Source organism: Vigna radiata, chromosome 8, assembly GCF_000741045.1.
Source record: "Vigna radiata var. radiata cultivar VC1973A chromosome 8, Vradiata_ver6, whole genome shotgun sequence".
Lineage (NCBI taxonomy): Eukaryota > Viridiplantae > Streptophyta > Magnoliopsida > Fabales > Fabaceae > Vigna > Vigna radiata.
Window position 1 is genome coordinate 6,189,616 of NC_028358.1, and position 27,016 is coordinate 6,216,631.

The following is a 27,016-nucleotide window of genomic DNA, read 5'->3' on the forward strand; positions in this document are numbered from 1 at the left end:
TTGAATTGGTAAAGTATGAATATGGACAGTGAAATTCATGGTGTTCATCTTGAAATTCTAATGATTACTAGTTCTCAAGTAGAGATAGGTATATCATCGTGTGAGAACGGCAGGAGGTCCTAATCCATAAGTGCAACTTGGGCGAGGTATAACGGACTAACCTTCGGTGGCAGCTGTTGAGGGTATCCTAGCTACTCCACCACCCGGGTGCAAGAACGGCCTCAAGCTACATATTCATACAATCCGGATGGTCAAGTCTAGTAGTTGGTTATTGCATGTTTGACATGTTTAATTATTGTTTGATTATATACTAGTTTGAACTGTATGTTTTATTGGATTAATTAAATTAATCTAGCTTACTCTACTTTTCCTGTCTTGTCTTACGTTGTCTGTTCAGTCGTCCCCTTCATTTGCAATGATCATCCGTGAATGTGAGCATAAGGTGATGAGTGCTCTCTAGAGTAGGTGCTGAGCGAGGAGCCTCCAACAGTTTAGTTAGGACCGTTCGGTTCATACATTGTTTGTATGACCGTTCGATTTATTCATATGTTTATTATTAGACTTACTGTTAAATACTTTAATAACTCTTGGATAACTGATTTATCATATTGTTATATGTGATTAATCTATAATATAGTTTATACTATATTTTAGAATGTTACATTTATCAATACTAAAGATTTAGGTTATAATATAATTACATATTTACTTTTTTTCCAAAATATAATAAAAATAATTTTTTAAATTATCTTTTTATTTTAATTTTTATTTAAAAAAATTGATCAGTTCTTTTTAACTTGTGAATTTGATAGATTAGACGAAATAAATTAAAATGGATGAGATTAAAAACTTCAATCCAACTCATCAAAATTTTGATAAAAAAATAATCAATTTTCCACTACTAAGAAATTGTCTAAAAATGTAAAAAGTGAAAGAAAAAGATTATTAAATAAGTTTTTTTGATAAAAAAAAATTGTAGTTATAATTTTTAAAATTTTGGATTCAGATCATAGTTGAAAATACTTTATATAAAATATTTAGTTACTAAATCGAATAATGGAGTAATACTGAAATTGATATAAATAGATGGAATAACGTTATTTGTGCCGAGTTTTTTATGAATAGATTGATTTGTCTTTTTTATTCCATTTATGCATAGAAAACTATTTAGTTCAGCGTAACTACATATTGTATTATCAAAAAAATTATTATTTATTGCATTCCAAAGAGTATAATTTATCAGAAAAACCTCTAAGTGAAGAATTTCAGGATTTTGATATAACGTTGATAAATAGATGGAATAATGATGATTTTCAAGATAAGAGAGTCTTGCAAACAATTAAATTTAAGGAATAATGATGTCAATGCAGTTAAACTTTTCCGAAGGATGCAAAATTTTATCCCTTTGACGAACATAATAAATAGCACAGCCCACAATAGCAAAATGTAAAATTGAAAAAACCCTTACTATTTGTTTGTAGCTTGTGAATGGAAAAAACCAAAACCAATATGTCCTTTTGCTCTTTCCCATCACTTTCTTCCTTTTTAGCTAATGGGCTCTGAATTCTGCTTATGCTGTTGCTCAAGAATAATATTACAGTCATTCATGGTTCGAGCATCTAGAAGACCATGATTGTATAATTTCACCATAAATATTCTCCAACACCTGCAAAACAATAATGAAGTAACTTTGGAGTGTGCAGTATCAAAATGGTATCAAAAAATTGATGTCAAAATATCATTTTCCTTTATTTAAAGATGAGAGAAAGTAGTTTACCCTGCCAGTGAGCGTGACTCAACAAACTCAGCTGCATGCAATTTCGAGAAAGCCTCACATGCCCATGAAATGTGACCATCTGCAATCACACTGCCACCACAACAAAATAATTCAATCAACAAACTCAAAATGCATATCAGTTTCAGCTCAAAGCTATATATTCACTGATCATTTACCGATGCTTCCGAACAAACGAGTTCCACATGTGCATCAAATTCTTCTCATCCTTGCTCACGTCAACAAAATTTTCAAGCATCTGCATGGTGTCAATTTACCAGAAAGAATATATTTCTTATTATTTGTGTTGAATATATACACAGAGTCCTCTATTTATAATAAAATAATAAAATAAAGATAATATATCTAATAATTTGTCTCTTTACACATGCATTGGATATATATATAAATGATCAGCTTATTCTACGGAATAAATATCTAAAATTGTGGGATTGTTATTCTAGTAATAATAACAAGATACAAAGAATCTAATAAATTAAATATATGGAAATAATATCCAAAATTTCGTAAAATATATTTTGACAAATAGTAAGAGCTGCCGTAGATATTTCATAATCCATGGCCATGGCTCAACCCAAACCTATGCTGATCTCTGCTGGCCTATATGGAAGTTAGTATTACAAATAAAGTTTTATGAGAAAGAACAAAGAGGTTAAGAGTACATTTGTAGTTCTACGTAATTGGGAAAGTCTAATCAGTTAGTAACTTTATATTTGTAATACGTCCAAAGTAAAGAGTATGTGTCTCTATGTTAGAATCTGTTTTATTTTTGTCAGAATTATTGTTTTTTATTAGTTATATTTTTTTCTTATTTAACAGATTATAATTATTGTGAATAATGGAGATATCCCTAAATCATAGGGGTCTTGTTGTCTAGGAGTTATTATTATACTTCCTAAAATAGTTTCCTAGCCTTGTATATATGAATTGTATTCTCAACATAATAATAATAATAATAATAATAATAATAATAATAATAATAATATAAGATTCTACCCTAAATTGTGAGACTCTATGTAAACATTGTATTAATATAAACAAATATAAAATCGGCTAGTATGTTACAATCAGTTTCAGTAACTTATAAAGTGTATGGTATCAAACTAGTCTCATCCACCTTTGAAAAGTAGCTTCCCTTACAATTGACTCCAATGTAGTCACGGTTTAATCATTGAATTGTTGATCAATTTCTTTACAGATCAAATAATTTGGTTGGGTTTTAGAAAAGTCTAGCTAATGCTCGTGTATTTGAAGTTTGAACAATTTGGAAGTACAATCATGTCTTTGGAATAAGCCTCTCTTATAAAGTCATGCAGATAAGTTTTCGAAAAAAAAAAAACTAGAAATCACTCTTTGGAACCTAGCAATGAATAACTGATAGAAATCACTCTACAATAATTTTAGAAAATAAAAAAAAAAAAATTATATAAGCGTACCCTTCTATCTTCAAAATCAGCGACATCATCATCCACTTCATCTTCGCTATCTTTATCTGATAGAACTTGTTCAATTGTCATTGGCTTTAAGCAAAAGTAAAGAAAAATCAGCAACAAATCTATTGAGCATATGATGCCAATAGAAATAAAAACTAAATATAATTAATCCAATAATACTGGAACAGAAACTTTGTTAAGAAACAATAAAATCTTTCAACAGCAAAAAATGTTGTTCAAGCATCAAGCCACCATAGAGTCATCACCGCCAGAATCTGACATTAGAATCTAACTCAATCCAACGACCTAATTATAAGTTGAGAATTACTCAACCCTTATAAACACTACTTACGCATTGTTGTTGTGTTGTAATAATACCATAACAAAAATCAATTTCACAAAGAACTAGTACCCAATTTATGATACTTTTCTAGATTGTACAAATTCAACCACCACTGATTTAAGCAGCTCACCGTTCAGCAGAAATGAAAACCTTCAATTTTATTATTATAGTGGATAATGTCAAGTTTAGGTGTGTTTCAGAAAGTCAAGCAAAGCTAACCAAATTTTAAAATATTGAAATCTGAAATCACATCTAAGCAGTTTTTACACCCCTAGTAAGTATAAAAATTGTGTTTATGGTCTTTTCCTATTATTACGTTCACAGATGTTTTATGGGAATTTATTTCTGTAATGGAAAGAAATGAGAATTTTGCTACATATTTGAGCCAACGTGACTAGCTGTTTTCTTTCCTATTTCATATTTTAGATGACTTCATATCCTCCTCCGAGATGCTCTCTCCAACATATATATATATATATATATATATATATATATATATATATATATATATATATATATATATATATATATATAATAATGATAAAACACTCTCGTTTCTAAACTCCCCAGTAGAAGAGTCAGGTAATAATAAACTCCCCTTTTTAAGCTAAGTCCAATATTTTACAGCAATTAAATCGCGGGAAACAGTGATAAAAAGTACATAATCATAATATAAAAATAGAGGATTACCTGAGCTTTGTGAGAATGAAAAAACTGTCGTTTCCTTAAGAGGGCACTGCTGAAATGTTTTCAAAATAATGTCAGATGAGTGACCGTAAAGATTACATATATAAAAAAATGTTACTCGTTAGTAAATGGGACATTTGATCAAATATTCCGACACTACCAATGCGAGGAAAGTCTATAAATTTCAATAAAGTCACATTCATCGCTAAACCAGTCCAGGAATCACATATGGAGAACATTAAATACATCGTAAAAACGAAATGACTATATAATGATATCAAATACATTCAACCTACAAATGTTGTTGGATTAATAAAGTAGTAAAAATCAAGATCTTGCTTATTAATTAACACAAATACATAAAAAGTATACCCAAATAATAAAATCATAAACCTGTCACATATAAGCATCCCAAATGTGACATTTTAATAAGCTTAAATAACACAAAATTTGTCATATCATTTAACATATCAAAATAATTCTAAACATTGAACAACAAATTTATTTTAAACATTTAGCCTCATTGATCTATTAGGTTTACATCTGTATCTATAATATGTAGGTAAATTATTACATAAAAATGTCATTGCAATTTGCAACATAAAAACATTTTTGTTTGGAAGCATTTCATATCAGGAACATTTTAGCATTGCATTTACAGGATTTCCCTAGTAGTTGTGCATCAAAAAGTTTCCTAATGTAATATCCCCCGTTTTGTTTTCCAAGGATAGAGAAACAAGCCTGTATAACATACTTTCGTGAGTCAGAACACTCAATTGACAACTTCCTAGTCTTGGCAAACTGTAGCACTGATTGATCACAGTCTGATATTGACTGGACAGAGTCTCGATCAGGATGTGATCTAATAATTGTGGCAGAAATTCCTGCAATGTCACAGCAGCATGTAACATACTCCTAACATAATAACATGCTGGCAGGTACTAATGCAACATCTTGGAGCAAGAGCCACAACTCAAGAAATATGAAAAAATAAGACGATGACAGTATTAAGAAAAGCAATTAATAAGCCTTTTGACATAAGTATGACAAAACAGAGCCTTATTGCAAAAGTTGAAGTCTAGATTAGATAAAGATACTCTTTTTCATGCGTTGCACAGTTTACTTTTGATTTATATACTAATTAAATTTTTAAGACTTAATACCAATTTTGATTCCTAATTTTGTTAGTTGTGTTCAAAGTAGTCTTCCTATTTTTCAGTTGTTCAGAGTGGTCTTATATTTTGTAAAAATGGTTCAAGATGATTCTTTTTGCTGACGGCGTTAAAAACACTAACCCTATAATGTCCATCTTAGCCCATAGTGAATAACCTGTCCAATTATTCATTACGTGACAAGCTCAGGTCAATTGATGTGTAAATGTTAAAAGTTAAAGTTATTTACGTGGAAAAGTTAAAGTTAAGGTTAAAGGAAACTACAAATAGGTTAGAAGCAATCCACCATCAAAGTTTTATTTCTATAACCGATCCCCAAAACGCAAGATCACAAATTCAAAAAACCCCAAAAATGCAAGATCAAAATACAATTGCAAATAATCCCAAAACCTGAAATCAAAAAACAAAACCCCAATTCGAAAACCTTAACCCCCAAATCGCATTAACAATCTATAGAGGAGAAACAAGACACAAGAAATTCCCAAATCAGAACCCTCAATCCCAAATGAAAACCCTAAAATCTCCAAATCACAAGAACACGAAGAACCCTAACCATTGCACCATCAACCTGCAGAGAAAACAACAAAAGAAACCCAATCCAAGGAAGGAAACCCAATGTCGCGAGATCAAAATCCCAAAAATAAAACCCCAATTCGAAGCCCTAATACGAACAAAACCAGAATAAGGAGAAGGAAAGAATGATGCCAACCCAGAAACAGAGGAGAGGAAGGAGATGGGTGTCTCCTTGCACGACGAGGAACCCACACTGCTGGGTTTGTTCGAGAAAAAGGAAGTCCTGGAAAGGGAAGCCATGAGTTTCTAAAACTCTGATTAAGGTAAAGGGTAAAGAAACCTTTGGAATTTGAACTAACAAAATGGAAATTAATTAGATGACAAATTTCACCATATTCTTCAACCCCTTGTCACACAGGTCATTCACTATTGGCTAAGTTGAACATGTTAGCGATTTTAAGGTCATGGACAAAAATTGGTATTAAGCCTATTTTTAATAACAAATACAATTAATTCTAACAACCCTTTACAATTATAAAAGTTATTACACTTGTTTGAATTTTCAATTTAAGATTATTAACATAATTTAGTACTTGCAAGTAAATTGAGTAAATAAAGGGAAAATCTGTCATTTAAATTTATTTTAGCACATTATGACAATCCTTTTGTGATATAAAAATCATATGATTTTCCTTCCATGTACTTTTATTTTATAATTTTATTAAAAATGTAATCCAATCTTAGTTATATTCTCATAAGTTTTTAATTATATGACAGTAAATTATTTTACATAGCAATTAATAATTAAAATTTATATTAAGTACTTTTAATGCTTTATATTTTAATTTATATCACAATTATATTCAATGTAAACATCAAACATATCAAAGTTTTCTTAATTATTGATTAATTATTAAACACTGTCTATGGCATCATAGCCAGTCCCAAGCCCAGGTAAAGGAGGGTTGTGCCAGGCCCTCAGCAGCCAAGGAGCAAGTCACTAGTAGATTTAAACTTACGGTACACATAAAGTCACTAGTGAGGAAGAAACGGAAAAAAGTATGTTGGGTCTTCGTGATTCATGTCATTTTCCAATTAGATGACTCATACAATGTTTTTGTATGACAAAGGAATTAGCATCAAATATTTCAGAACAATTTAAAGAGCGGATTAATTGGCTTAGAGAGACTATACTATAAGGCCAGGGTGGTATGTACAAGACAAAATTCAGGTTTACGGGAGATAAAGGAACTTGACCAATTTCTTGAGATGCAACTTTGAATCAATTAACTGCATGTAAGAAGGTGAGAATTTTGGAAGCGATAAATGATAATGAAAAACTATTACTAGAAATATGATCAAAGGCACCTAAGTCAACTATCCATGGACCTTGACCTTTCACAAATTGAAAAATACAAGTTGTTGAAACAATTGGTATCAAGGAAGATTGACCGTGATGGTTAAATTTTTCAAATATAAGTCCCAAATACTCTTGGTACTCCTCATCAAAGGACTTAGACTCAACTTTTTAAAATTTAGACACATGGGTAGAAAACCATGTAAGTACAATGAGGACATCCACCATGAGCTCTTTAATTGCTATGATCTCCTCTTCCTCATGATGATAACATTGTTAATGTGTTAATAACTTCAACTGGATTTTCATCTTTTAACAAGGTAGGAACATGAAGACATTTAGTGACTAAGACGTCCATTTGAAATAATCTCGCCACCAACTAAAATTTGATCCAAGTACATGATCAAATTTTGTGTAGACTTCTCAAAGTTATGACCATGTATAATTTATCAAGCTTTATTGTTAATATCCCCTCCCATGAATCATCCACAAGAAATCTCTTTTGGTTCTTCTACTGTAGCCCAAGCCTTTGCTATATGTGAGATCATATCATAATTGTTCTACACAAGAGAGGCTAGTGGAGTTGCATCAACAAGGTGATGAATGTAATTAGCAAATATATGTTGTGCCTTCTTCCAAAAAAGCTTGTCTTAAAAATATGAGTATCTTTAAGACATCCTATTCAACTAATTGTCATAAAACAAGTAACTGTAAGTTTAGTTTCTACTAGTGAGATTTGTCTTCAGTTGTGTTAGAAGTCCAACATCAACTAGTGATAAAGCATTAGAGTATATAAGTGGGTGCAAACCTCATCTTACAAGCCGGTTTTGTGGGATTGAGTTAGGTTTAAAGTCCCCTTCTTAACATGGTATCAGAGTCATGATTTAGAACCTATCCTAACAAGATTTGTGTTTGTTGGACATATCATTCCATCCGCTATCGAATTACTATTGGACTACCTATTAATGTCTAGTCCCACACACGAGATGTATATACCTCGATGTGAGAGGATGTGTTGGAAGTCTCACATCGACTAGTGATAAGGATTTAGAGTATATAAGTGGGTGCAAAGCTCACCTTACAACCCAGTTTTGTGGGATTGAATTAGGCTTTAAAATCCACTTCTTAACAAGTTGGAACAACATTGACTTCCTTTTCCAAGATAAGTAGTTCTTCCAATTGAGTTTTGTTAAGGTAAAGGTAAGGAGTAGAAATATACAAGTCATTCAAGATATAAAGCCACAAACAGATTTGAGAGAGAGAGAAAAAAACCTAAAGTCATGAGGAAAGAGGCTTGATCAGCTATCTAAGTACATGGAAATAGAAGATAGAGGCAGAAACATGCCCATAAGGTCTTAACAACATGAATGGCAATGGTCTTGTATGATTCTAACACCGGGAAGATTGGGTGTGGAACCCACACATATGGTGACAGGCTGACAAGGACGACCACATTGTGAAGATTTTGGCCATGCGACCAGCAGGGTTGGATATCACTCCTAGAGGTGTAGCTAACCTTGACTTGGTCAGATGACACAACACCGGCAGCAACACATGGTGGCCAGAGACAGAAAACAATGGTGGTTGTTGTCAACAAGACTCTAGATACCAACTTGAATTTGGATATAATTAAAAAATCAGTGAGTGTCCTGCTCAGCTGATGTGTGTTTGTGTGTGTGTGTGTACAAAGAGAAGAGTACAATAGAAGGAAAAGTTATACCCTATAACACTCAAACCCTTAGACTAGATACATACACCGAAACAACAGTTTTATGAAAGCTGTACAATCCAGCAACAATCATAATTTTAACACATACCATCATCCTTCTCCAAAATATCAGTCTCTCCTGCAGGAAAGGCGGACCCTAAGCCTACTGCATTTTTAGAAGATAGGTCCTTTGGTGTCCTACGCTTAAGGGGCTTTCCACTGCATACAGACATGGTATGCCATCTGAATCTCAGAATGTCATGGAAGCCAAAAAAGAATAGTAGAGACAAAATAGCTTACCAATAGAAAAATGTTTGCACTCTTGGATCAACAGTATCAGCAACAATCTGAACAAAAGATAGTGTTTGAGATCATAGAGTGCCTCTCAAACAGAAAGAGGAGGTCTAGCTCACAGCAATAAGCTGGCAGTGACTATGGTAGCAAATGTTGAAATGCATGCACTCAAATGTAAGATAAACTTAGAAACACAGGTATCTACAAGAAAGTTGGTATATCAATTTTTTAAGAGAAGAAGACAGAAATCTAAAGTGGTTTTGTCATGTGAAGGGAAAACTCAAAGTAACCTTAATGGATTATTTGAAATCTAGTATTTTGTTAGCTCAAAAGTAAATCTCATAGGACTCAATTAATTGATTGAGTCCTATCATATTTTGAAAAGAAAAGTAACAAGGAAATGAGCCAGCATTTTTATTAAACTTCTATATGAATAAAAAAAATGAACAAGAGATAAATAAGGTCCAAAATCACATAGTCAATAATGTCCAAGAACAAATTAGAGGTCCCAAATAAGAGATAAATCTTCACAGGCATCTAAGAAGCATCAGTTTATAATAGACAAAGCATAAAAAATTAGATATTATTAAATATAATATAATATGTTTATGAATAAAGTAATTGAGCAGAAACTATCCTTACCTCTGATCTCGAGATATCATTCTTCACAGTCACATTTACAGCATGACACTCATCCGATACCTACAAATTATGTACTTGGTTAGAGATGGTTCAGTACAGCTCACTGAATAGAATGCCAGCAAGAGATTTAAAGACAACTAACCCAAAATTCAAAGTTGAAGAGATCATGTGACGAGGACAAATGACATCTTAGACCCTAGAAAAGATCATGTCAGAAGCATTAGAAACATGTTTCAACATCATATAGGAAAAGTGTTGATTTAAAAGAAGAAAGTAGTTTTAACCTTAAAACTAGAACATTTAACCAAACAGAATGGACAAGTGAAATCTTCGGTGACTGCAATCAAACATTATTATCCAAGAAACGCTGTAAGATACAATATTCCAGAGACATTCAAAACTAGGCATGTGACGATAAATAGGAACTATAATTGGTCACATCTAAATAATGTATGATACAAAACCATAACCTAGAAGTCTTTTTTATACAAATATTTTATTGAGTGTGACTACTTGTAGAGTATGCCGTATACAAACAAATTAGTAATAAATAAACATAGTATGGGATGTTCTAACTAATGGGCTACCCATGAAATGACTCTGAAATCTTACTAGCATGTTAGGAATGATAGATATCCTTTCATCATTTTGAAGTAGAGCGCTGTAAAATGTGCAAAATATGAAGCTTGTGGATCTTTTCTTTATCTACATATTTAATTACATTTATTCCCTCATTATGATCACCTTACATAGCCCTCTATATCTCCACACTCTATTTTTCTCTCTTTCAACAATTTTTAAATGATCACAAAAAATACATTAATAACTCCATAAAGAAAAGAAAGCAATCACATTTTAAAATGAGAGACAGAACACTATTTACATTACCTTCTGTCCTCTGTAACTTATTATTGTAATACCTGAAATATTTTTAATTAAAAAAAGGCTCAATAAGAAAAATAATACATGAATAATCAATTTTTTCTAACAACAAAGGAAACATGGTGTTCAGAAAATAAAAATAGTTCTCAAATCCCTCAGCACATCTTAACCAAAACAACCCTCTTTAGAGGCAGTCCATGATCATAATAAACTCATACAAATCAAATAAGAGCATTGAAAAGTTAAAAAGTGATACCTGTAATTAAACATGACATTTCCTTCCCTCAATCTGGACAACAGAAATAGCTTGTAGTTAAAATGTGCACCAAATTTATTTAATAGAAATTAAATAACACTGTCATTACTTCTCTTTGTTGTTTTAAAATGAGTGCAAGGTATTCTTTTTTTCTTTTGGCAATAAAATAAGTATAAAATATTCTCTTAAACAAAGCAACTGAGGAGAACAAACAGTGATGGACAAAAACTCATAAAAGCTACCCAGATCTGCATGCCCACCAATGATACTAAAATATAAAGTCAAGCTTAGGACAGTACATAAAAGATTTTATCTTAGATCCCAAAGGCCAGACTTGAAAAGATTAATTAGAAAAAAGAAGATTCATATTTTTGTTAATTAATTTAAAACAGTACATCAATTTCTATATATAGAGAACTCAAATGCTAAAGTAATAATTACAAGAGATCTCTAGAATCTTCTAACAACTTCTAACAATACATTTAATATCCGACCAAAACTTTCAGTATTGCATTTAATATCTAACTAACAACAATTCCCCTCAAACTGGTGAATGGATATCTACCATGTGAAATCATGAAATAGTCCAGTGGGAAGACCTTTTGTGAACAGATCTGGTAACTAAAGCCAAGATGGGACATAGGAAGTAGTGATAAGGTCACAATCTAGTTTCTCTTTAATAAAGTGTTGATCTATCTCTGTTTGGTCCTATCATGCTGAACTAGATTGTGAACAATGTTAAGAGCTGACTTATTATCACAATAAAGGATTATATGTTCTTCACATCCCACTTTAAGATCATTTAGGATAATTCTCATCCATAACAATTCTGATAGGATTATGAATGTATATGTTCGGAGGAAGGTTGTTAAAAAATAGGTTGTTGTAGGTAGTTGTCAAGAGGTTTGGAGGGGGAGAGACTTTCCGTGAAAGTCTATGTATAGTGAGAGGTAGCCTTGTATGAGGGGGAGAATTTGTTGTAATTTGAGATAATATCTTTAGAATCTTCCTAATTAGAGGAAATAGATACATAATCTATTATTTTATTTTTCCTAGTTTCCCTATTTTCTTTTTTAGGAGAACTAGATTATTATAAATAGAGAGTATGAGAATGTATTTTTCATCATTGAGAATAAATAAGTCTTATTTTCTACTTGGTATCAAAGCTATGATTAGAGCCTATCCTAGCAATATATGTTGTTGTTGAGCATGTTGTTTCACCCGTTATCGGGCCGCTATCGAACAACCCATTAAATGTCTAATCCCACGCTCGAGATGTATATACCTCGGCATGAGGGAGGTGTGTTGGAAGTCCCACATCGACTAGAGATAAGGCAAATTCAGTGTATATAAGTGGGTGCAAACCTCACCGTACAAGCCGATTTTGTGGGGTTGAGTTAGGCTTAAAGTCCACTTCTAACATGGTATCAGAGCTTCCGATCTTGGAACTCCGTCAGTTGCGCCGCCGCCGCTGTCTGACCACTGCCACTGCCGCCATCGCCGGTTGGGGTCGTTGATAGGGCAGAAAGGTGTGCCCAACTCCGATGACCACAACGCCGGAAGTCGCTCCGTGAGAGGAGCCGCCACGCACCTCCACCGCGCCGCATGATCCCCAAGACCTTATGACAGCAATGCGTGTCGCGAGGGATGTAGAGAAATTGTGTAAGCAACGAAGACGGAAGGAGGGTCGGCCTCCAAGAAACAGGGCTTGTGGGGACGATCGGCGAGGTGGTCACGTGAGTGGAAACCCAGTGTGACGTGCAGAATCGGGGAGGGGCGCAGAGACAACCCAAGGCGGCGGCGTCGCTAGAACCATGGTGAAGGAAGAGAAAGGAGCACGCAAAACATGCCATATTCAGAGTACGTTAAAAGGAGGGAGGAGGGAAGGTGCTTCCGGTGGCGGGTTGGTGGAGGAACTGGAGATGGCGGTAGTAGAGACTCAACCTTATATTGTGAGCTCGGGGGACGGACAGAGGAAGAGGATCAGTGGTTGCTGTGAGCGGGTATTTTACCTGTTTGAGCTCGGGAGAGTGGAAGTGATTCTCGGGGTGGAGTGGTTGGAGAAACTGGGGGAGGTGACCGTGGACTAGGGGAAGCTAATGATGGTATACCGACAAGGAAAGAAGGAGATAAGTGTGAAGGGGGACCCCACGTTGGAACGTAAAGTGGTGGGACCCAGGGCTTTGTTAAAAATCGATAAAGCAGAAGCTTGGTTTATGGTATGGGAATTGGGCTCACTGGAGGCCCAGAGTAGCACCCAGAAGTATTTGGGCCTCATCGAAAAACAAAAAGAAGAAATGGAGTTGCTTCTAGACCAGCATGACGTGGTATTTGCAGAGCCCACGAAACTGCCACCTAGCAGAGAGATGGTGCACCATATACCACTTAAAGAAGGGGTAGATCCCATCAACGTCAGGCCATATCGGTACCTGCATGTGATGAAAGGCGAGATAGAACAGCAGGTTGCTGAGATGCTTCAGACGGGGGTGGTCCGACCAAGCCACAGCCCCTATTCAAGTCCTGTATTTCTGGTGAAAAAGAAGGACGGTAGCTGGCGCTTCTGCTTAGATTACAGGGCACTCAACCGAGCAACGGTGTCGGACAAATTTCCCATACCAGTGATCGAGGAGTTGTTGGACGAGTTGAAGGGGGCGACTTACTTTTCTAAAGTAGACTTAAAGGCTGGGTACCACCAGATACGCATGAGTGAGAAGGATATCGAGAAGACAGTGTTCCAAACGCATACGCATGAGTGAGAAGGATATCGAGAAGACAGTGTTCCAAACGCACCAGGGGCACTAAGAGTTCGTGGAAATGTCGTTCGGACTCACCAATGTGTCGGCGACATTTCAAAGCGCAATGAACAGCCTTTTCCAGCCCTATCTGCGAAAGTACGTCCTGGTATTCTTCAATGACATCTTAGTCTATAGTTGTACTTGGGGAGAGCATCTCGAGCATGTCGAAAGTGTTCTTTCGACTTTGGAGCGAGATCAGTGGGTGGCTAACAGGAGCAAGTGTGAGTTCGGACAAACCCAAGTTAAGTACTTGGGGGCATGTTATTTCAAGTCGGGACGTGGAGATGAATGATGAAAAGATAAAGGCTGTCGTAGAGTGGGAAAGGTTGAGAACTGTGAAGAGCTTGAGAGGATTCTTGGGATTGATGGGGTACTATCGGAGGTTCCTCAAAGATTATGGCAAGATTGCCAGACCTCTGACGGAGCTACTGAAGAAGGGAGGGTTCGCTTGGAACGAGAAGGTGGAGGAGGCATGGAAAACGTTGAAGAGGACGATGACTACGGCCCCAGTGCTATCACTGTCAGATTTCCGACAACCTTTCCACATCGAATGTGACGCCTCGGGGCGTGGTGTGGGAGCAGTCTTGATGCAGGGAAGAAAACCCATAGCCTTCTTTAGCAAGGCTCTATCCGAGAGGAAGCTGAGCAAGTCTATATACGAAAAAGGGTTGATGGCCTTAGTGCTGGCCATACAGCATTGGAGGCCATACCTTGTGGGGCAACGGTTTGTAGTCCACACTGATCAAAAGAGCCTCTGACATTTGCTGGAACAGCGTATCACCACACAAAACCAATAGGACTGGATTGCGAAGCTGTTGGGATACGAATTTGAGATAGTTTATAAAACAGGGGCTGCGAATAAAGCTGTTGATAGGACCCTTAATAAGGATCATATGGTGGGAAGTGCATATGAGCTTGTTACTCAGCAAGGAAAAGTTATAAAAGGAATAGATAGGCCCAAAATATGGAATGTCTATGTAAGAAGAAAGAAAGTGGGGTTAGGAAAAGAAATAGGGAGAAGTTAGTTAGGATGGGGGAATGACGTGTCAAGAATCTAGGGATGGGGGAATTCTGTTATAAGAGAGAGTGGGAAGAGTGTGAAAGGGAGGAAAATTGTGAGTTGGTTAGGAGGAGAGTAATTCTCTGGAGGAGTCTAGGACTCTGGTTTACATGTGGCTGTAGAGCTTTCGTCTCAGTCATATTTTTACTGCATAATACTTGAATAATATACTTTTGATATTCACTATTATTATTGGGTTTCTATCATTGGTCCGACCTGTCGGATACCGAGAAGAGCTAGCAGTGCACCTCAACCAGTAAGAATTGCAAGATAGTAATATAGACATCACATTTGTCTCCCAGATTTGAAACTTTGGGAAGAAACTAACCGGTAAGGTGCTAAACCACTGATAAAGTACAAAAGACGAAGAATGAAAAGTTAAGGAACCCGTGGATTTTAGGTGTAACCATTTGCCATTGCTAACTTTAACTTGATCCAAACATTCATTGGGATATATTATTGAACGTTCTCAGCATAAGGTGTAACATGAGGTGTTGCTCGAGAGTCAGGGAACTGATTAATGGTGGGATGGGTACCACAAGTAGTATGCAGGTGCCAAAGGAAATTGCTGGATAGAGGGTGGCTAAGGGAAATAACCTTGCAAAAGGTTGGCTAAGCAGGGAAGGACCCCAAGGCTGCATCCATTAAATTGTGGATGGAGCCATAGACATAAGCTAGATGCCAAGAAAACCAGTAGTTGTAGAGCAACTACGTACAGAACTTACAAGGAAGGGAGATACGATAAATTACTTATGAGCCAGTGGCCAAGTACACCAATCTAAAAGCTAATTCCAATATGCAACAATATCCAAGTCACTATTTATCTTTTTTAATTTTATAAGAAAACGTTAACAGAAACAGAGAAATCACAAGCTTTCCAACTTTAATGATTGAATTGCTAATAGATTCAGATGAGAAAATAAAATTTACCCAATCAAGTGAGACAATGATGAGGATGGTACTTCACTGCCTGTGTATGAAATACAGGGAGATTTTTCTTTGGCCCCAAACTCTTCCGCAGAAATTGTGATTTGTACTTGTTTTGATGCACTCTTTAGAAATCCAAAGAACAGAAAAGACAAACGGAAGTTAAAACAAAATCTTCATTTTATATCTAACTATTTTAAGGTATGTGTGAATTTCTTGCCACAGTAGGAAATGACTTTAAAGTAAGAACTGACCATATTCTCGAAATTAGAAGGAACTTGAATAGATACTCTTGTGTCGTCGTTTTTAAAATCTGACTGCATCATAAAAGGAAGTTGTGAACTAGTCCATCTACCAAAATTCATAATAGTAGTTTAAATGGATTATTAGAACAAAAATAAAGTGTTCATGCATAGCATAACATTAAATAACGCAAAAGGATGCAGAGTAATGACAGTGTTTTCTACTCAAAAAAGTTGTGTTAATCATTGTACCTTCAGAATACATGGAAGCAAATCAACAGTTGACATAATCTCTGCTCGCTGTCCTAAACGAAAATTCGGAAAACAATCCCAAGCCATATAAAGTGATTCTAAAGACACTTTCCCCCAAAGGCAGTACTCTCCAGCTGTCAACCACAGAATGAAGAAAATTGAAAAAGGAATTCCAGCATGCATCAAAACATCATTTGGAAAAATTAATCCATGGTTAGAGCTAGAATATTTATAAAATACGTCATAAAGTTTATTGCATATTTGACTATTTTGGACTGTCACAACTTGTAGAAAATACAAAAGAATCAATTAGGTAACTGTAACAAATTAATCCTAAGACTACTGATTATGATTCCCAAATTTTCGTCTTATTTAAAGAGGGAGTGTTCAAGTTTGATTGTATTAGTGGGATTGTAATACCATCCCAGTCTTGGTCTAGTTATTAGTACAAATACAAACTAGATCAGTATTTTGTATAACATTGTCAAAACAGCATGTCAATCTAATAATTTATTCTTTGTTATTTACTTTCCTAATTTCAGAGTTCACTCCCTAAATCCAATACAACATGATATCAGAATGACAACACCATCTTCCTGTCACCATTAGGTCACCCAGTTCAAAAAAATATGTAACTCCGTTACAACAATGCCTTATCTCCATTTTTATTGTTAAAATGTTCCCCACCAGCTAGGCATATGGGTAAAATAGTCCTTATAAAACATAAGCAATTCCCCCAAAGAGTTAACTTTTGAGATTGTGTTAGGATATAGGATGATATAATAGATGGGTTTAGGAGTTAAGGGTGTGAAGGTGTCGGTTGTAAAAGGGGAAGTGGTCATAGTGGATATAAATAGAGTTCTTTTACTCTGTAGGGGGATAGCTGAGTATTTTTGTGGTAGAGTCAAGCATATTGTTTGCAGAGAGGGGTTATGCCCTCATCCAAGGAGGTTATGCTCCCATTGTAAAATAGTTTTCTTTCACTGTGAATAATACAAAAACCCATTCTTTCCCCAATATTTCTATCTTTTTGATTGAGTTCTTGTTAGGTTCCAAACCCAGGAACCTAACAATTGATCCGACGTGCCGTTTCGCAGTGGGGGTGTGCCGGATCGAGAGGTTGTCGGAAAGAGGAGAAGTGTCGGATCGAAAGGCTGCCGAAAACAGTGGGACTGTCGTTTCGAGAAGTTGTTGGATCAAAAGACTACCGGAAACAAGAGGACTGTCGTTTCGAAATAGGGGGTGCCTAATCAAGAACCTGTCGTTTACGAAACTGTCGTATCGCGACGCTGCCGGAATCGTGTGAGGTGAAGCAAACTGCAGTTGATAGAATGAAGGCGCAGATAGGAGCGGTGTGATCAGATTATGCAGCAATACGCCAAAATTATGCTAAAATCCGCCCAGATTTGCAAGAAATCACAAGGATGTTGGGTGGTCAAGGCAACAACCAGGACGACCAACCTTGCGACTGGCGAGAGGAAGAAGAAGAGGCGAGAGGGGAAGAATGCCACGCAGTGCAACCCAACGGTAAGAAAAGGGTAGAACTCCCCTCTTTCGAAGGGTTCGATCCGTTTGGGTGGATCTCGAAGGCAGAGAAGTTCTTCGAGTTACAAGGTGTGGCAGAGGAGGAAAGGGTGCACCTAGCGGCATTCAATATGGAGGGGAGCGCTGGCTACTAGTTCAAAGCCTGGAAAGAGAAAGCCAGGAATCATTCTTGGAATGCGTTGAAGGAAGCTCTGGTAATAAGGTTCGGAACTGCCGTTGAGCAGTTGGATTCATTCAAACGGAAGGGGACGGTGGACGAGTCTTATGAGGGACGAACGCGAGGAGTGACAGTTACCGTGAGGTCCGAGACCTATTGTAATTCATGCCGATTGAACGATACCAAGCGGTCAGAGGATGAAGAGGTGGAAACGGAGGAAGCTGAGACCGAAATAGACCGGAAACAGGGGGAGAGGTCCGCTTTATCGGCTGGAGACATCACTCAGCCACAAATGATGAAGCCGAACGGGGTGATTGGGGGCCGAACGGGTATGATTTTTGAGCTCGGAGGAGTAGAGGTCATCCATGTGGAGTGGCTAGCGAAGCTCGGAAGGGTGACGGTGGACCGGAGGAAGTTGACGATGATGTACAAACAAGGAGAGAGGGAGATAACAGTGGAGAGGGACCCCACTTTAGAACAAAGAGGGGTGGGCCCCAGGGCTTTATTAAAATTGGATGAAGTGGAAGCGGGGCTAATGGTATGGGAATTGGGCTCATTTGAGTCCAGAGAAAGCAGCCCGAATTGTTTGGGCCTCATCAACAAACAAAAGAGGGAGATGGAGTTTTTATTGGACAGGCATAACGTGGTGTTTTCTGAACCCGTGGGACTGCCACCTAACGGAGAGAGGGTCACAAGGATGCTGAGAAGGTAGCCTTTAAAGAAGCCGAGAAGAAGACAGAAGAGGAGGAAGCAAAGGATGATCCAGTTGACTCTGATGTTGAGGGAGAAGATGAAGAAGCTTTCACATTTTTTCTACATCCCTAGTTTTGCTCCGTCAATGGCGATGGCGTTTAGGGTGTGAAACCCTGACCTCCGCCCCTTCATTCTTCTGTCTCTCTTGACTATCACCTCTACCAAGCTATTCATTGGGGAGCCATTACCACCCAAACCTCCAAACCTGAATTGGAGGGCAGTTACCAAAGGGTTCCATTCATATGAGTACACGATGAGGAGGAGGAGCCATGAGATCAAGCCTTCCATTTCCAACCTTGAGGACAAGGTTGTTTGGAAAGGGGGTGTAATGTTAGAATATAGGATTATATAATAATGGGTTTAGGAGTTAAGGGTGTGGAGGTGTCGGTTGTAAAAGGGGAAGCAGTCATAGCGGATATAAATAGAGTTGTTTTACTCTGTAGGGGGATGGCTGAGTATTTTTGTGGTAGAGTCAAGCATATTGTTTGCAGAGAGGGGTTATGCCCTCATCCAAGGAGGTTATGCTCTCATTGTAAAATAGCTTTCTTTCACTGTGAATAATACAGAAACCCATTCTTTCCCCAATATTTCTATCTTTTTGATTGAGTTCTTGTTAGGTTCCAAACCCAGGAACCTAACAGATTGACTAATATGTTTTGCTTTGTGGTCTTTTTTTTTTCTTTGTATGTTCTAACGATATCTTCGTCCTTGCCAAATTTCTTTCCTTTTTCAGGTATTATGAATGCAAGGATAAGACTGCATACAATGACCCTCCCCCGAACCTCTGCATAAGAAGTAGCTGGCTTTGGCATTGGGGATCCTTTGGCATTACCGTAGTTCAAAAAAATACGTAGCTTCACTACAACACTGCCTTGTCTCCATAGTTCTTATTAAAATGTTCCCCAACAGCTAATAATATGGGCAAAATAGTGCTTGTAATACTTGGGCAATTCTACCCCAATGACTTAACTTTTAAGATTAAATAATGTATTCTGCTTTGTGATTTTTTCTTTTTTTTTTCCATATGTTCTTATCAGATTTCCTTCCTTGCTGAATTTCTTCCCTTTTCAGGTATTATAAATGCAAGGAGGGAAAGTTTCATTACATGATAACTTTGTTACCTCCAGATGTGGGGATCACAGGTTCAAATCTCAAAAAAACCTCTTTGCTTGCATAGAGGAATAGAGGTTGCATACACCTACCCCTCTTAGACCCCACTTTAGGAGCCTTGTACACTGGGTTGCCTTTTTAACTGCTCATTTTCCATTGCTGGCATAGCATTAAGAGTGTGATTGAAAAGAATGGCCCATACCAAATTGACGCTTCTTACACTGTTATATTCCATCTTAAAACTAACTGATATCAAGTATTGTTAACAAATGTATAAACCACACCCATTTTTCCTCCATATACCCCACTTTGTAGGATCCTTGAGCACTAGACTTCTTTTCTAACTGTTCATTTCTCGAAGATGGCATAACATTAAGAGTGAGATTGAAAAGACAGGCACACCAAAAGTATATGATTCTTACCCCCTATGTTAGATTCCATCTTAAATCTAATTTATAAGTAAAGTTGTCCAACAAATATATAAACCACACCCCACTAATTGAGGTCAATAATAATATCCATCTTTGTTACATGCTAGATTCCATGTTAAAACCACAAAAGCAACAAAAATAGTTTATAGGCTCTAATAATTCTATCTTAAAACCTATAAGCTTTAAGTGAAGCAACCCAACAAGTACTCAATAATTGACAAAAGCAATGTGGTACCTCTCAACAAATTGTGTCGGTTCTTGCACCATCAACCACTCAAATGAGGACTAAAATTGATTGAGATTCGCACCAGCATCAAATTTAACTTCTGGGTTATTAAAGATTTTTCTCTTGGTTGAAGCATCAGGTTCAGTTTTAATTCTTGTTGATTCTATATTAAAATCAATTAGCATTAAGTGAAGCCACCCAGCATATAAACTGCACCAAATAATTGAGGCAAACGATATGGGCCTTCTCAACAAATTGCAACTTTTCTTGCCACCAACAACCATTCCAACAGTGACCAATATTATTTTGAGATTCACACCAACATAAATTTTATTTTCAAGGTTCATTGAGTTTCTGGGTTTTTTATTGTTTGAAGCATTTGGAGAAGTTTTAGTTATTTTAGAGTATAATCACATGCCAGGAAATATGACCAAATCTTCACAACAATGATTATTTCACCTATCTTTCTATGTTATCTTTTAAATAATGTTCATCCCTCCAATTTCTCCACCATCTCTCCATAGCTTACCCAGGAGGTTTGTTGAGCCAACTTCATATACTATTTTATTTAAGCACATGTTTGTAACAATCTTAAGCTTAGTAAAATGACGCATAAAGAGAAGTGTAAAATATCTATAAAATATTGCATATCATATTTTATTGTACAATTGAATATTTATGTTTTCAGAATCTTCCGTGATAATTAGAATATACTGTGGAATGAACTATTCCATCCATCCAATTGAAAAAGTAATCCTTGTTGTTATTTCATATTCTAATGGTTCCTAATTTATTTCTGTATTTAATAAGGTGCTAGTAGCATAGAAACATAATTCACTCATCACCCTCGACGAATCGCAAATTGGTACTTGCATACCAATTAATGATACTTTCACAAATTTGTTATCACCAATTCTTAACAAGCATGTGTTACGTTCATCAGGAAGTCAAGGAAACTGACAGGAAAAAGGGTGCAAACTATTGCACGCAGTTAGTGATTTAAGTGTTCCCGAAGATGTGGAAGGAGGATGTCAAGGTCAACGACAAGGTGCTCCTATTCTTGGATGGTAGTCACAATACCCATTGGTTTGAGCTTTACTAGAGTGACAAGCTTGTTGGATTAGACCTTGATTAGGAACTATGCATTATTGGCTTTCGATGGGATGGGATGGGATTGTTAAGCTCTTCAAATTTCAAGAAGAGAGTGCCTTCATTGTCGATTTAACCCCTAACTTCTTAGTCTATTTGATGGTATTTATTATACTAATGATAACAATTGTTAAGATTTGACTCCTGAGAGGTCTCCTAATGATTAGAAGCGAAAAAATCATATTAGCAACAGTAACCTCTCAAAATATTAAGGTAGCACCACTATGTAGCCATTTGTGGCCTATCAACTATGCATACACCCTACATGACAATACTTCATAAGGTTGAGTATTACATACATGTACCATAGCACATATCGAAGACTGTATGAACCAAGTGGTTTGTTGTCATACCATATTAGTGGGCTTTGGCTTATCTTATTGACACCAGAGTAGTACTTGACCTAATTGCTACTATATTAAAACGGTCATAGGGCCTGTATTTGGTATCAAGTTATCCACACACAATGTCATTAAAATATCTAATTATTTAGAATTTCTTTCTTTATTTCCCTTCACTGCCTAAATAGTATAATTTCAATGGCCAAATAGACTTAAAAATATCAGAAATCACTTGACATTCCATCTTATGACTTTCAAAATTCCTTAATTGCTAGGTAGTATGATTGACAGCAAGTCATTTCATTGGGTCGTAACAAAACTAAAGGTTATTGGTTCACAACAAAAATCAAGGTTGATACTAATAATGTTGTCAAGAACTGACTCATCCTTGCTTTGGTTTTCTGGTGCAAGTCAGTAAAAATTTGGTGTCAAGAACCAAAATTATAGTTTGACTATGAATGAGATGTCAGAGATCGGATCTCTGACCATTTGGTTGCTCACAGGCTCTACTACCATGTTTGAAAGTTAGAAAGAGGAAACAATGAGTATACAAGATCACACATCGCCTCTCCAACCTGCATTTACAAGAGGGAGAAGCATATGATTTTATAGCTGTCAATGAACCACCTAGAATTAGTTCACAATTAATTAAACCTTCATTAAGGGTCGAGAATTCTTCCTTGACAGTCTTTCATTGCAGTGTTTTATATGTTTAAGAAACCTTGGACCCTTTATGTATTATATCTCATGATTCACAGTCCACGATTCAAAATTGGATTAATCAGGACAAACAATTCTTGATATGATTACCAATCTGACAACTGTGGTTTGGGTAGCACTAGATATTTATATTCAAAGATATTTTAGGGAACTCCTGTTCTCTTTTTTTTGTTATAAATACTTTATATGACAAATTCATTGTGAATGAAAGGACATATATAGAATAGGATCAACCATCCAACAACCTGATGCCAAATAAAATAGAGAAAAGCATACTGAAGTGTAAATTAGAAGTACTTCAATTAATCATGAGATGTGCTTCAGTACAACAACTGGACTCCGTTTGAGGGGCCTTTACAAGCAATGTAAAGGGTTTGAGGAGACCAACTAGAAGAAGCATCAGAGCCAATACCCATCAAGGTAAATATATTTAAAAAACAAGATGGGGTTCAAATAACAACGTAACAAGGAGATCAAAGCTATCTTTTTGTCTAGTAATTAGCAATTAAAGCACAGCTCACATTCAAAAAAAGCTAGATGATTCGTATCCGAAGGCATGGAGTTTGAATTGACTCCAGATGATAAATTCGAGTTTTTCACTGCAAGTAAATAGTCATAATAAGGAACACAGCAAAATTTGTAGATATTTTCATCACAGTTGAAAAACACGTGGATATACATACCAGTGGCAGTGCTGACAAACAAGATATCAAGTGAGCAAGATCTAGCTTCATCAGCTAACTTGTTGACTTCAGGAAGAGTAAAATTTGCTTGGACTTGAGTATTTAAATCAATTCCAGGGGAGTTTCGAAAGATGAACATTCGACCGATTCGATACACGGCAGATTGCTTTTTTTTGTTTTTGGTGAATAAAACAAAAGTCATTGTATAACTATTAGATATACTGCATTTTACACTAAGGAATCGTAATTGAATCAACTTATCAGAAGCAGGGTTCCTACCCTTGAAGATCCATAATCAGAAACCCGCCTTGCGAGACAGATAGACATGGGAAACACATTTTGACTTTCCGTAATAGTCCGCATCAAGGAAACTGTCATTTGTATTCTAAATATGCAAACACCATATCTCATTAGCATATTAGAACCAATATTTTTATACATTATATATTACTAAATTATTTTCAGATAAAACAGACTGAAACAATGTCTCACATGAAATCACTAGAAACTACAGAAAGTTTGAGCTTATATGAAAGAATAAACAGACTCCAGCGTAAAGAAAGAAAAGAGATTGCAAGGATGACATAAAATTAATTATCACAGTCTCAAACAGGACTAGATTTATCTTTTATCTTAAAAGAAGAAATAAGAAATTCACTAAGGCAAAAGGAAAAAATTTACTAAATACATTGTTGAGGTCAGATTCCATAATTCTGCAAGAACTACTTGATTTGATAATCCTAATCTTAATTCGTTTTAGAATCATAAAAAAGCCAAAAATCTTAGCGTACATGTAGAAACTTGTTCATTCAATTAAGTTCGTTCATCTTCTTCATGCAAAGACCTAAGTTGCAATATTTTATTATAGTACCAAGCAAATACCCATTTATTCTTTCTCCATTCACAAGTTTCACAAGATGTTCATTTCAGCAGTCAACAATGACTAAATAAGTATTTCTATCTAATTTTGAACTGAATTAAGCAAGTATGAACAAATGGACAAAATGATGTAAATCCGTTAAAGACAGCGAGTTGGAGAAGGAAGACTATATATGAAACTTTTACCTTTTCTTGTGTTTTTCCTTTATCTGGTAGTGCAAACATCTCTGAAGAAATAATGGCTGCATAACAGAGACATTCTATTAGCAATACAACCTGCCCCAGTAGTTCATAGAAAGAAAAAATTATGAGAACAGAGCCAACAAGAATACAGTTAGCCCTATGCCTCGCACATTCAAAAAGAATGAAAAATAATGACAATACTTTTACAAAGGCAGATAATTTTAGCCAATCAGATAGAGTACATTTCTCATGGCACGTCGCTGGAGAATATTGTAAAATTCTACGGGCTTGCAATAAATTGAAAGACTCTCTTCAGCTGCAAGCTCTTCTTCCGCAGATAAATGTTCACAGGCATCATGGTGGCTCCTGCAGGGAAAAACAGATATAATTACTGGTTAAGTTACAAAATTCTTTTGTAAAAATTAAAAGTTAACAAAAGGTAGTATTTGTCTGAAAGAGGATATACGAGGTTGCACGAGCGGCAACAGGAATGCCTGGCATTCTTCTTATCCAACAAGTCTCAGCAACATATAATATTTATCTGAAATTCTGAATGTTTAAGAACGTGATATTTTCTGTTGCTGGTAAGAAACCTGCAATTGAAAATGGCACAACAAATCATTCAAATATTGAAGACATAAATGGATTAGAAATTTTCTATCATCAACCTCATTCTTTTACCAAGTTGAAAACCACTGGACTTATAAATGAAAAAATGCTCCAAATTACAAAAACTCTATGTAACATATAATGTCGGGTGCCTGTTTTTAGCTCATTAAGACTTGAAAGAGGCCAAATGTCCTGCCGATGACAATGAAAACTTAATGAAATTGTTTAATCGTCAGCATGAAGATATCAAAATCACAAAACTTTCCCAAACTCTCCTCTCTTTCTTTTTGTAATATTTCACATGCGCAGGGAATCCAATCACAGGCCAACTCCTTGTTTTCTCCAATCGTGGGAAACAGAAGCCTCAGAGGGGTCTCCCATTGCGGAAACAAGATGGCATATCCAGTTGCATGGAATAACAAAGTACACCACAAAAATGGATCACAAAACAAGAAAAAAAAAGTAAATAACATAAAACAAAAGGATCAAAACAAATAAAGGGTTCAAAGAACCAAAAACAGAGAATGCCCAGGAGAAGTTTTCAGGTAAGCATAATGATAAGAAACGAAAAATATAATAATCTTCCCAACAAGAAACCAAATGGGTAACAGAAAAAAACCTCAAAGTTCTCACTTTGACACGAACCGAGCAAATGGCAGCAATCGAATCCAAAATTGGTTCAAAACCGTGCTTCAAAAGTGAAGTATGAGAGTGTGATCGCTCATTTCATATCGAACCTCAGAATTGAACCCAAAATTAAGACGCGAAATTGAAAATCGAATGTTCTCGAAATTATTAAAATCTAAGAAAGCTGTTCTCTGTATATCTCTTTCTCTATCTCTCTGATTAATACTCAAAAGAAACACATTTTTTTGCAGAGTTTGGGAAACTAAACAAATGCAAGTGAGGTAAGTAAGAAACTTCAAACACAATGCCCTCTGTGAGATAAAAAAAAAAAAAAAAAAATACTATTATATACAATAATGAAAGCATTAAAACCCAAAAATAATATCCAAAAGTATAACTAAAAACGAAAATCGTTTATTTTCATTAATTATAACATGTAATATTATCTACACTCAGTTACCCTTTTAGTTTTATTAACTTTTCCTTTCATTAAATTTAGTCTTTTTCATTAAGAAAGTATCGATTAATTTTAAAAATTTTAAAAATAAAGTAACCCTTTCTTTTAATATTCAATCCAGTATCTTAATTTTTAAAAATTAAGACACTTTCGTAAAATTAAATAAGTTTCATTAGTTTTACAAATTGTTATTATTGGTTAATTATAAGTTATATAATATGAAAATTGAAATTATTAACATTTGTTTGTTAACAATTCTAATAATGCAGTTTTAAAAAGTAAAAAATTTGATTGGATATTTTGTTAACTTATTAACTAAGACAAAATTGAAAAAAAAAACAAACAAATATTAATGAAGCATATTATTTAGCTTTAACGCAAGTGAAATGAAAGTTAGAATATGTTAACTAATTATTCAACTTAAACAAAAAGGTAGGACACAAAAACTGAATAATAATTGTTTAACTTAAACGAATATGAGAAACTAATTACTTCTCTAGAAAGGATTTATAATCTACATTTTTCACTATCAAATTATATTAATCATAAACTAAAAATTAATCGTTTTCTCAACAATTTATGACGAGTCTAATTTACTGGCCAAATAAATTAGTTTATTTTAAATGTAAAATTTTGTTATAAATTATCATTTCCATCAAATGTTACTTTTTTATTAACAATCTTGGTTTATGTTTGATATAAATTGTTAATAAACTGTTATTAAGATTATCTAAGTATAACTGAATATAATTTATTCACAAAATGTTTAGTTAGAGAAATAAACAATT

The 27,016-nt window shown here is 35.3% G+C and overlaps 1 protein-coding gene across 4 annotated transcripts; it reads right to left on the reverse strand.

Annotated features, from left to right (window-relative positions):
• Positions 1-1,310: 1,310 nt before the first annotated feature.
• On the reverse strand, positions 1,311-26,074 carry LOC106772467 (polycomb group protein EMBRYONIC FLOWER 2). Of its 4 annotated transcripts, none has more exons than XM_022784518.1 (23): positions 25,778-26,074; positions 25,002-25,128; positions 24,778-24,901; positions 24,539-24,594; positions 23,753-23,858; positions 23,474-23,639; positions 23,312-23,389; positions 16,359-16,492; positions 16,119-16,181; positions 15,868-15,989; positions 11,083-11,115; positions 10,833-10,864; positions 10,229-10,281; positions 10,087-10,140; positions 9,945-10,004; positions 9,309-9,355; positions 9,118-9,227; positions 5,013-5,142; positions 4,262-4,310; positions 3,232-3,315; positions 1,954-2,033; positions 1,778-1,867; positions 1,311-1,666 (listed from the first exon to the last, which is right to left on the reverse strand). In XM_022784518.1, the coding sequence occupies exons 2-23, from the start codon at positions 25,034-25,036 to the stop codon at positions 1,546-1,548; spliced, it is 1,827 nt and encodes a 608-aa protein (XP_022640239.1). In that variant the 5' UTR covers positions 25,037-25,128; positions 25,778-26,074; the 3' UTR covers positions 1,311-1,545. The 4 variants fall into 4 exon arrangements, with proteins under 4 accessions (XP_022640239.1, XP_014514370.1, XP_014514369.1 ...); XM_014658884.2 differs by having other exon boundaries at positions 4,262-4,307; positions 25,764-26,074; XM_014658883.2 differs by having other exon boundaries at positions 25,764-26,074.
• Positions 26,075-27,016: the final 942 nt, after the last annotated feature.